General features: G+C 42.3%; 1 protein-coding gene across 8 annotated transcripts in view; it reads left to right on the forward strand.

Moving 5' to 3' along the window:
- St7 (suppression of tumorigenicity 7) overlaps positions 1-10,975 on the forward strand; it is a 259,768-nt gene extending 248,793 nt beyond the window's left edge. For all 8 annotated transcript variants that reach the window (XM_026410555.2, XM_026410554.2, XM_026410557.2 and 5 more), the window contains 2 exons: positions 2,576-2,715; positions 10,635-10,975. In XM_026410555.2, coding sequence (XP_026266340.1) covers positions 2,576-2,715; positions 10,635-10,730 — 236 coding nt within the window. In that variant the 3' untranslated portion in view covers positions 10,731-10,975. The remainder of the gene's footprint in view (positions 1-2,575; positions 2,716-10,634) is intronic.
- The last annotated feature ends 1,455 nt before the right edge of the window (positions 10,976-12,430 follow it).

Genomic DNA, 12,430 nt, shown 5'->3' on the forward strand with positions numbered 1-12,430 from the left:
TATAATGTTCTTTGTTTTTTATTACTTTTCTCCCAACCCTTGGCCTTGTTCGATAGCATATATATTAAAGTGAATTATGTGAGTGGGTTGGACTTCCTGCCTCTCAAAGTCTCTCCACAGTCATCAAAGGGATAGATGCCAAAGTACTGAAATGTAGAAGAGAAGGCATCATGTGCAGATTGGTCTGAGCACAGAGAACTCCAGTGTGGGACCAAGACCCACTGTGCTGGTCCATCATGGCGCAGGTCAGATGTGGTCTGCGAAGGCTAGAGATGGAAGAGAAAGGGATGACTTCAGAAGGAGATGCAGAGGAGCTGTGGATGGGAGGGCAGCCCTTGGATGCTGGCACTACCACCAGAGGCGGAGTCGGGTGGCAGGGCGGTGTGCTTTCCGAGGTGATGCAATGCTCTTGGCCAGAGGGATTTCCCACGAGCACCCCGTGGATTGCATGGAATGAATTGGCTAACATGTGCAGGGCACACGTGCAGCCTCAGCACTGTATGAAAGCACACAAGGAAAACCCTGCCCTCGAGTGCCTTACAAGCCAGCAGGCTAATGACCCGCACCACATGTGGAAAGTATTATTTTGGTTTACTGTAATACAGCATTGTTTTGACAATCCAGGCTAAATAGTTATTATCAAATCATACTGTGTACAAAGATCATGTCCAGGCTCTTCATGTGGCCCTGACTTAGGACATATTTTTCCTCCTCGGATAATAACCTCCAAATTTTGGCTCTTCTCTCTTCTCTGTCCTTTCTGCTGCCACCTTCTTCCTTGTACCAATCCCGGTTATGCCAGTATATCAATGTTATGACACAGATAGACACTTGCCCAGAGGAATGGTGTAGCTGGGGAGCTCTGGTGTGCAGTCAGTTTTCAAATGCCAGCTATGTATCTCCTACATGGTGGTTGCTACCAGAATGAAGTGGCAGGAGGGCCTCACGTGTTTCCTTGCCAGCCAGACCCAATGTGAGATTTGTTCCCTAGGGAATTTGGAGATGTTAGTGATGTGTTTCTCATTGTCCAAGTTTTATTGTAAGAAGTGTCTGGTGCCTCGAACAACATTAGATTTGATTTCAGAAATCCCCTGCTGTGGGCCCACAGTTTACCTTTTGACTCCCCTCTTCAGGGAGATCCTTGTTAAAGTTTACATTTTCTGCTAAAAAAGATGGTTTTCTTAAAAGTACAATGTTTTTTACTGTTTTAATTGAGCCCAATTAAGTTTCCATGGGGTTGGATTAGCTATTAGAATAAGATTATAGTTCCTAAAAGAAACTTTATAGGGATAATCTTTATAAGCCTTAAATAGAAAATGATGGCTCACATTTATTAAATTGAATGCCATAGTTCAAGTCTGGTCTCCCTCCAAAATCTACTTTGGGCTGAATTTTGAGGATGAGGATAGGAAGAGGGCTGTTTATTTTAAATGATACCCATATTTTTCACATTATAAGTAAAATATTGCCACATTAGGCCCTTAAGTGCACCTCTACCCTATATTTGAATCCCAGCAGATTGACCCACCTAGATGCAGGTAGGCATGCTTGCCTGTGCTTTGTCCCTCCCTGATCATCTCTACCCTCAGTTTTTAGCAGTGTAGCTGAGGACTCTGAGTAACAACTGCCTAATGGTCAAGGAATGGCCTTTAGATCTGTATATCCCTGGGAATGGACCACTTGGAACCTTTTGGTTAGAGGGCAGTGTTGTTCATCTGCAGTTCCCCAGCCCCCTCCACCAGGGTCCCTGGCAGCTGGTTCTTCCTCCTCCGTGCAGATAGCCCATACCTCCCCTGGTCAGCACTGCACCATGCAGACAGTCACAGGCAGTCACATAATGAGTAGAAAGAGGGAGTCGGTTCTCTTGGCTTTTGTACAACTGTTTGGTTTTCCTCAAACATAGTGTTTGAAGTTTAAAAGTTATGAAGATACTCTAGAGAACACCAGTTTTCCTTTTTTTTTTCTTTTTCCGGTGATTGTTCTAAGTATATTAATCAGGAGTCTTCTACGGTTGTGTCAGATAACCCTAGCAACCTTGACTCTCACCCCTTGCAGGTTGAACAGGCCAGTGTGTGAGGTCCTTGCTAAGTGTCTATCAGGGCAGCACTCTCCACTTACATACTTAGAGTGTGCCAGGAAAAGTACAAGATAAACTAACATTGCCTCATTATAATAACTTAAAAAATACAAGTTAAAAATGTAGACAGGGTATTTTTCAGTATGCTAACTTTGAACTTTCCAAGGCTTTGTACAATGTATATATGTTTGATAATTAAGATAAAGTTTTGTCATTTCATTTGTGTTCACTTTTGAGAAAGGAATATTTTATAGTAGACATAGTTAGTACTGCTTTTTTTTTGTCCATGAGTGTGTTTTATCCCCAAATTAACCCTGTCGTACCTCCAGCTGGAGCAGCAAAAGGCTGGGTCCGTTGTGACCTGTGGTTGTCAAGTGTCCTATCTGTTCCATTTCCCATGGGTTTCAGCCAGAGCTCTGAATAGTCAGTCCACCAGGTAGGAACTCCCAAAGATGCTCTTTACTCCAGCCCTAACATTCCCTCTGGTCTTCTCCACAGCTTTCCATGAAGTCTCAGTTTACCCGAAGAAGGAGCTTCCCTTCTTTATTCTCTTCACTGCTGGATTGTGCTCCTTTACAGCCATGCTGGCCCTCCTGACACACCAGTTCCCGGAACTCATGGGGGTCTTTGCAAAAGCTGTGAGTGTTTGCCTAAAGGGAAGCCTCAGGGAATGGACAGGGAAATCTAAGGGAGGTAGTGGAAGAGGAATGGGGGATTGTCACACAGAAATGTTTACCAACTGCAGAGTTCACTATTTAATTTCATTATCACCAGTGGAACCAAAGGGTTAAGGGTCAGAGGGAAGTACAGGTAACTGTTGATTCATGCCTTGCTTTCTTCCACAAAATAGATTTCCAAATAATACATAAGCACAAAAACATGAAATAATTTAGGAAATCCTATTAAATGAGAAGTGGGTGGGATCGTTACTTAGTTTTGTGTACGTTAAATGGCATTAGTTCTAATCTTGGATACTGTGCCTCTACCCTTGTGAAGGATGAGATTTACATTTACAAAGATTATTTAAATGTATTTTTTAAATGTCTGCAGACCTTTGACTTGTTTGGGAATGAACCATGAGAGGGTGTGGAAGCATACAGTATTAAAATGCTGACAGGACATTGAGAAATAGGGAAATCCAGTGAGAATCTTGAAGGAGGACTATGGAGTAGAGCTTTAATAAGAAAAGCTCCCTGCACTGACAGCCAACTACCACTTTTTCCTTGTTGAAAACTGATGATTGCATCCTGCTCATGCATGAGGGTAAGGTTCCTGATTGTGCCACAGATGGTTTTCAAACAGAGGGAATAGGAAAAGTGTGTCAGTTATTTCCCTGGAACTCTGTTCAGATTTCAAGGCGAGTGGAATCAGGACTATCTCTAACTGGGCTGGGTTGATTTAATCCCTTTCCAGATGATTGACATTTTCTGCTCAACAGAGTTCAGGGACTGGATTTGCGGGAGTATTTGCATGAGTGTTGAAGATGAACTGGAAATCCCACTGGCACCGAACTGTCACCATTTCCAAATCTGAACTTATCACCCTTGCCCCACCATCAAAACTGCTCCCCCTCCTGTATTCCTGACCTCCTCCAGGAGCCTGCTACGCCCTTCCTTTCTCACTTCCTGCTTCCTGTCCTGCTCAGCCTTCAACCTGGGTGGGTTGTGGGTTCTAACATCCTGAGCCACCAGGCAGCCAGTACCTGACCTCCTCTCCTTCCCTTCTTTCTCTCTTATAGCATTTCTATTAGTTCAGGTCCTTGTTCTTTTGCCTGGATGTCTCTAATTGTCTTAACTAGGCTCCTTGCTTCCAGTCTTATCCTCTTTCATACTGACCCAAGAATGATCTTGCTAAATTGCAAATCTAAGCATGTTACTTCCCTGCTTGAGTTTCTCCATTGGTTGCCTACCTACTTCAGGATAAAGTCCCAGTTCTCAAGCAACACATGCAGGGCGTTTTATCATCTGGACCTTGCTTGCCTCTTCAATCTCATCCCTACCGATTAATTACTGGATAGACCTGCTCTTCAGCCATAGTGAATTATTTACCATGCACAGATGCAGCCAGGCCCTTGTGCACCTCAGTGCCTTCATACATGCTGTTTGTTATGGGAAATACCATTCACCCTCACCACCCCACTGTCCACTCTACCAAATGCCTCTTCATGGGGCTGAGGATGTGGCTCAAGTGGTAGCGTGCTCGCCTGAGTTCGATCCTCAGCACCACATACAAACAAAAGATGTTGTGTCCGCCGATAACTAAAAAATAAATATTAAAAAAAATTCTCTCTTAAAAAAATGCCTCTTCATTCTCTTATCCTCAGCTTTCTTTGAATTTCTCCTAAGCTGAGTGAAGGTGTCTTCCCTTCATGATCCTACGACTTATATGATCACATTTACTGTTCTATATGTTGGGAAATCCTGTGCCCCTTTAGAATGGGAGCTCCTTGTGAGCAGGACTGTGCCTTTCTCATCTCTGAGTCCCCAAATCTTTGCACAGTATGGCACATAGCAGGCTTTCAACAAATGATTATTAAATAAATAAACAGTAGTGGTCCCTGCAGAAAAAAAAGTCAATGTAAAAATCAGATGCTGCTTGATATTTTGTCCCTTCCTTTATACTTGTAATCATAGACTTGAAAGGGATTTTTAATGAAGTGCTTTCAATAGTAACTCCAAAGGAAGTCATCTAGACTCATCTTGAACTGTTAGCCATGGGGAGCTCAGCTTCTGAACATAAGCCTATTTCATTGTTGGATCATTCAGAGGTCCTTATTATACTACTAAAGTCTGCCTTCATTTAATTTCCACCTTTTATTTCTATTCTGCCCTTAAAGAGTACGTCAAGCAGGTCTATTTCCTTTTGCAAATTCTTAGGATAGCTTGTTTGTTCATTCATCTTTAACCTCTGACTGACTACCTTCTATTTCCTCCAGGCAGACTATTTTGAATTTCCTTAAGTCTTCTCTAACTGATGTGATTTCTAAACCCAGTATCACTCAGGCTGCCATCTTGGATGTTTCTCTGTTTATGGGCCTATGCTGTGCATTATTTTCACGTACTCCCCATCCAACCTCGAGGAAAAGTAGTTGCCAAAACACTGAGAAAATTAGAGTATAACTTAGTAAAAGGTAAAGGGAGAATACATTTACAGCATTAAGCAATAAATGTTCCTCCTTTTCTATTTCTCTCTTAAACATTTTAAAAACATATTTGTAAAAGTATCTTAGTCATTCTGGTATTGGTCATTGAAATAATGAATAGCATTTGGTAGTAGTTTGGGATCAGTACCAAGGTTCTCAGCCTCTAACATGCATAGGGTTCACCCATCCATACCACCAACATTCAGAATCTTGATGTTCACACCTAGGAGTCTATATTGTGAAGAAATACCGTGCCAGACATTGAGGATGGGGACTGAGGACCATGTTCCCTTCTAAGTACTCTAGTCTCATGAAGGCCAAACCTGTGAGCAGTTATTTGAAGCTGCATTGTAGGCTCTCAGAGCTGTTCAGACAAAGGCCTTCCAGGAATCAGTGGGTTCAGCCTAGCTGAGTCTTGGAATCATTAAGAGAGCTTAAATATTGCTGATGCCTGCCCCACCTACTGCCCAGGAACTCCTGCTTAACTGACCTGAGAGCAGCATGGGCATCTGAGTTGTCACATGCTCCCTAAGTGATTCAGGTGTGCAAGTAGAGCTGAGAATCACAGAATTGAATGAAGAGTAATATAATAACTTGAGATGATTTTAACCATCGAGGGGATTGTGAAGCAAGGAGAGAATTAACAAAATATGACGGGATATTCTCTAGAGTGGCTGTACAACAGTCCAGTCCTACGGTACTATAATTACTACAAGTACTACAGCATTCCAGAATATTGGAGAACTGAGTTCCTGATAGATGTTAGACAAGAGGCTACTTTCCTCATTTAAGCTTCCAAAACTTTGGTTTTGACTCTAGAATCTAGTAATTGAACAAAGCATAAATCTACCTTTAGGGTTCTCTTGTTTTATATTCCCCCAAAGTGTAGTAATTTGGTAAGCTACCCAGAATTTTCTAATATAATTTTGGTAAGTTTACTTTTAAACCTCTGCCTGGAGGATCATCACATTCATCTTCCCCTTCATGCAGGTCTAGCAATTTCCAAAACGTCTGGAGAGACTTGGTGGTAAAGTAAGATGGATGGCCTGAATGAGACAAACCCACTCCATTCCTAAACACCCCCCTTTCAGGTTTTCTCCACATCTCACCCTGGTCACTCCATCAGGCCCCTCCCGAAGCCGCTGCCCCACACCCACAGGTTATCACAGCTGCCCTGCCCCACAGGCTGCGTGCTCTCATTTGCAGCTTGTGAAAGTGATTTTCTCAGCCCTCTCCTGAGATAATGTCCCGGTATAATGACTTTTAGTAGACACAGAAAGAACTCTCCAGTGTGTTTACACCCGACTCGCAGCCAGTAAGGAAGCTCATAGCCAAGTGTAAGCCACTGGGAAATAGAGGAGGCTTCAACTGGCTTTTCCCCTAATCTAATCTACCTCAATGACTTAGGGCTAACTGTTTCTAGAATGTTTGGTTACCAAGATAAGGTTGCTCATATAAATAAGTTATCATTGCAAGCCCAGCTCCTCACAGAACGTGGGAAGGTCAGCAGTCTGACCCCTTTGCTCTCAAGGGTCCTGCCTTTCCTCCTCTGGTCTCTCTCCTTCCCAGAGCCTGAGCCCTCTGACTTCTGGCTCATCTTCACTTATAGGCCCTGACCTCTTTGAAGTCTGATATTGATTACAGTGAGATGTCAATTCTCTGCTTGCAATAGGGCACCTGGAACTTATTCAGATAAGCAGAGGCGTTTCTAATGCTAAGGAAGCATGTTGGGAGCCATGACCTTCTTCTAAGTAATGGTGCTTCGGAAAGGAGGATCAGGCCATTGAAGTGTCACTCTCTCTTTTTTATTAGTTCAGTTGCTTTTTCTCACCACAGGACACTGATTGAATTATGGAGCGTTTTGGTTAAAATTTTGACCATGTATCTCTGCCCTCTAGACAGAAGTTTTGGACATTGAGATAGATGGCTGCTGCAGGTTGCCTGGTTTTCCTCACTCAGACTTAACTTTTCAGGCAATAAATTTCCCTTAAATCTATAAGTAAAACTGCTGTTTCTCTTTATGCATTGGTGGTTGTTTTTGTTGTTGTTGTTTTGTTTTGTTTTGTTTTTGCCAAATAGTATTAATTTTCAAACATCCCAAGGCATCCTGAGGAGCAGGACTTGCTCCTCCAAACTTTTTTTTTTTTTTTTTTTTTTTTTTTTTTTTTTTTTTACTACCTCCTGATGGAAGCCAATGACTTTGATCTGTCACAAAAAAAAAAAAAAAAAAAAAGGGCTTAGTGGCTTCCTCTGCCTCTCCACATTATCTTCTTCCTTGTGGGAAATGGGGTGGGGAGAGATCTGGAGAGGTACACTAAGAAGGAAAATGGCTTAGTAATCAGGGGGTGCCTCTCAACTAGATTGTACAAGAGAGTAAACTAGGCTTTCTAGAAAAAAGCTCAAAGGAACCTTTCGGAGTTATCGCAAGGATAGAACATTTTAGACACACAAGAGAGAAATTATTACATACATTGGAGGCAGTGGGGCTTCATTCTTTCCTAGAACCTTGTTGAAAAGGCAGGTATTGGTCCAGGAAAGAAGGGACCCTTGCATCTTGCTGTGCATGTGGGATGAGGAGGCAGCTGTAGGCATCTAGCAGGGTAAAGCCATCCTCTTGGTTTTCAGAGGTTTTACTTTTGTGTGTGTGTGTTTTAATTCAGATAAGGTCCAGGGCCCAGAATGATGCAAACAAACAAAAAAAGGGTCTTTATTTTGAATCAATTTAGTAACATCATCTCCCTTCATTCTCTATCTCAAAGTGAGGCTCCCTGACACCCCCCACGTTTTAGTGTGCAGAATTGTCCAGCATATAGACATTTCCTTTTATCTAACTGCACTGCTCATGCTTATATTCAGCAGTTCCTTCCCCACTCTATCACAGCTTCAGCAGTTCTAAATCTGGTTTGGGTCAAGTCTTTAGGGTATGATAACCAGCAGCAATATCACCTTGTTTATTGAGCTCCATCTTCTAACACCTGTCAGTGGTCAGTGGTTTTTCCACACCACTTTAGAACTTAGCTCCTTTTTATGGAGTCATTATAAGCAAATGTTGTGGTCTGTGGAGCCTTGGTGGTCTCTCTCTATATATGTGTATGTGTCACATACACATATATAATTATGTATATGTAAAATCTTATAATGTTGTATTTGTTTAATGTGATCTGTAGTCTTGCTCCACATTATCCTCTCATAACCAGGATTTTACAAACACTTTCAGAGGAAGCTTGAGCACTGGTTACTCATTCCTGGGCCCAGTGTTCCCCATGATGCCTTCCAACTGCATTCATGGTGGCCAGTCCAGCTTAAGTGAGAAGGGGATATTGTCTATCCTGCAGGGTGAACATCCCAAGTGCCTGTGCACTCAACCAAGGATAATTTAAAGTTATCAGAAATCACTATAGATGTAACTCCCTCTGGAAGAAAGAGTCATCCTACTTTGCTCAAGCACTGACTACAAATCTAGCCTGGCATTGATACCATTACTTCCCAGCATTCTTCTAGTCACTTTTGAACTCCACCATTAACTATTCCAACTAAAAAGAATCAGTTACTATCTTCTGGCCATACTGGTTGCTTTCTCAATTCTGTTCTGGATGTTGATTGAACTTAGAGGGCCTACAGTGCTCATATATCTGTCCTCAACATCCATACCTCATCTCTATCTTTTGGCATTCCCAGCATCCATTAGAATCTATTTCAGTTGTCGCACTTTACAGAGTTTTTCCTGACCCTTTCCACAGAAAGCTTCTCTCCCTCTTCTGAACCCTCCTGGTGCTTTCTCTGGCCTTCTGTCGTGATTGCTGTCATGGTCTCTTTGGTTATTCCTTTGCTCTGTTCAGATCCTAATGGCCTTCCCTCCTCTACCACTGAGCTTTGAGCCTCCTGACAGTGGTGGTTTTGTCCTAGACTCCTCTATATCTCACTCAGAACTTCAGTACTGACCTGAGTAAATGTATTTTAGTTGATGTAAAAGATGAATTGGAGAGACTATCTTGAGTTTTCTTTTATAAATCTCACACTTGATGATCCAGCTATAATGTGTTACAGGTCCTTTAAAACAACAACAACACAAGAACTAGAAGGTCCGTCCGTCCGTCCGTCCTTCCTTCCTTCCTTCCTTTCTTCCTTCCTTCCTTCCTTCCTTTCTTCCTTCCTTTTTTTTTTTTTTTTTTAAAAAAGAAGGTCTTTTCTGAGGCCAGTGAAGTTGGGACACTCATCCACTATACCTCTTTTGGAAGACCTTCAACCCATAGATCATGTGCTCAGGAGAGGAGCCCATTTTAATTTCACTGACTTCATTGTCTGCTAAACTTGTGTGCCCTCAAAACCACGTTCCCCTCTGCTTATGTACTTACCCCCTGCATTACACATGCATGGGAAATTTTTGTGCTAAGGATAAGGAATTAGGACAAAGGACTTCATAGTAAAAGAACAAGGTGTTAAACCCTAGAAAGTAAGTGCCTTGGCTCTGAACAGAGGGCAAGAGAACCATCCAAATATCCCTCTCCTCCCTGAATAGAACAGGGCACTTCTGCCAGATGCTAGATGGTTTGTGGAATGAAGCTGATTCCTTTTTTTTTTAATTGGCACTGGGAATAAACCCAGGGCCTTATGCATGCTAAGCAAAAACTACCACTGAGCCACACCCCAATCCATCTAACCCATATTCTTTACAAGAATATAACCAGAATGGACTTATGACAAGTGAGTCTCAGGCAAAGCGGCTTGGCTTTCTTAAAAGCACATCTAATGAGTATTATTCACTACATGAAAAGCAGAAAGGAATTTTGTAACCAAATGAAAGAGTCTGCAAAGATGCATTACTCAGAACAGCCCCCTTGAACAAGGACAAGTGCTTCATAGAATAGCAGCTTGCTGCCTTCCCCAGGCTCCCATGATACATGTCACCAAGTGGGTCATTCAGAAACAAACCTGGGCCTTGCAGGCATTTGGGATTCAACAGCATGTCAAAACAATAGACATACAGGTTTGCTTTTTTTTTTTTAATTGTCTTTTTCATTTGAAATGAGTTCTACACCCAGCTAGACAAGCAGGTGGTCTAAATTGTCACTGTTTTCTAACTCCTCTGCCCACTTGCTACCCATCTGACATTCCTGTTTGATAACACCCATCATGTACATGGGCAGCTAGCAGATCCCGGACCTCAGAGCCATGGCAGCTCCCTGTGAGGGAGGCCATCAGCAGACACTTCTCCGCTTATCTACCAGTGCTGGGGCGGGGCCGGAATGCAGTTTTGACTGGCTTGTGATGTTTCCTGTAAACATGAAGATGACTGCAGCCTGTGAGCCCCCCCACAATGATGAAACATCCTGAGATGCAGGCGTGGGTTGGAGAGGTTCCTTCTGTCATCTTGAACAAGCCTCCCTGACTCCTGGGTCTTTGTGTTCTTTTCAGTTCCTCAGCACTTTGTTTGCCCCCCTAAACTTTGTCATGGAGAAAGTGGAAAGCATCCTCCCATCCAGTCTGTGGCACCAGCTGACGCGGATCTGAGGGGAACCACCATCCTTCAGCCTCTTCACCCAGCTAGCTGCCACCGGCTCTTCTGTGCCAACTCCTCGTGGACCGCAAGAAAGCATGACTTTGAAAAGGGAAGCCATTCCGAGATTTTAAAATGTTCATGGACTGTCTGTTCCATATTAAAAGCTGTTTTTGTTGTACAAAATCCATTGATGTTCAGTTCTATTTTATTTTGCCTCCAGAAAAGAAGAAAACAGTAAAAAATAAACTTTTGTGTATTGCAGCAACCAGTTGTGTCTTCTTATATATTCCTTCCAACCATTGCCGATGGAACTCATCTCAGCAGGTCCTTAGAATCCATCACAGCTGGTAGATTAGAAAATGAAATGGCAAAACTACTAACCCCAAATCAAATATCCTCATAGGCCATGGACACACACACACACACACACACACACACACACACACATATGAAAAGCTTCCAGAATCAATGTCAGGGAGCATGAATGAAACAGAGGTTATGTGCCTTCATAGGTTCTAGCTCAGAGACTCTACTTATTATACAGTACTCAACACTGCAGTTCCAGGAATCATTTTGTGTTCTCTGAAAACTAGTTGTGCAAAGGCAACTTCTGATGAGACTCAACCATCTATTGTAGACCCTGACTACCTACATTGCCAAGGTTTTCCCATAAGGAAATTTCATAGTTTTTAATTGTGTTTGCATTCCTGATGCTTAATATGAGCATTCTTTGAGCATTTTAGTGATCTGAACCAAAATTATCATTTGTCCTCACCACCTTTAAAAAGCCTTCCACATGATTCATACCTTGCAGAGCATCTGGCTTTACTTAAGTAAGAGAAGAAAAATAAATAAACTGGAATCCTCTATCTGAAGTAAAAAGCACTTCTATTTAAAAATCTGAATCCAGTGCTTTAAAAAAGGACTGTCCTTTACATAGTTTGTTTTCCCTTTTATTTAGAATCCTGAACCTTCTGCACTGTGTTATGGTCAATGGTGTGCAAGGGAGCTCTACCCAGGCACTTTCCCTGCTGACCTGTGGTTTCTGCCCAAGAGCAGGGCAGAAATTGAGGAGCATGTGGCCTTCTGATACTTTGGTAGACTTTTCCTTTTTGTGCAAAGCCCTGATGGGAATATACAGCTTGCTTTTCCTCTCAAAGAAAATTTCCGGTAAGAGCTTGATCCCATGTACACACCAGTCATATTGTTTGGGGGGCAGCAGCCATATCTGCCTTGTTGAACTCTTGGCCTCTCCTTCCTGCACAAGCACTTGACAGAGTAGATGCTCAAATGATTGGGTGAATGAATTGGTGTAGTACATGATGGGTACTAACATTTTTATCTTTTTAGGGGAGAGAGATTGACTGCAGCTGAAAAGGACCAGGAAGGCTTAGAATTGTAGTTTAGAGCTAGAAGAAAAAGGAATTGTTTAATATAATTTAAATATGATGTTTAATATGATTTAATAGATGAGGAAACAAGAGATTCTGGCCTGTTTAAGCCAGAATTCCAGATTGTGATAAGGCCTAAGTGAAAGGTTTGAGAGCTGTAGGCTGTGGGAAGTGGCAATGGCCCAAAGCAAGTTATTGATAGAAACCCCAAGTTACAGGAAATGCAGCAAAGAAATGTAAGCCAAGGATTTAAATGTGCCTAGTGAATTTAATAATTTGGACTTGCATGGGAAGCCGAGACAGAAGTTAGACTTTACGGG

Source organism: Urocitellus parryii, chromosome 3, assembly GCF_045843805.1.
Source record: "Urocitellus parryii isolate mUroPar1 chromosome 3, mUroPar1.hap1, whole genome shotgun sequence".
Lineage (NCBI taxonomy): Eukaryota > Metazoa > Chordata > Mammalia > Rodentia > Sciuridae > Urocitellus > Urocitellus parryii.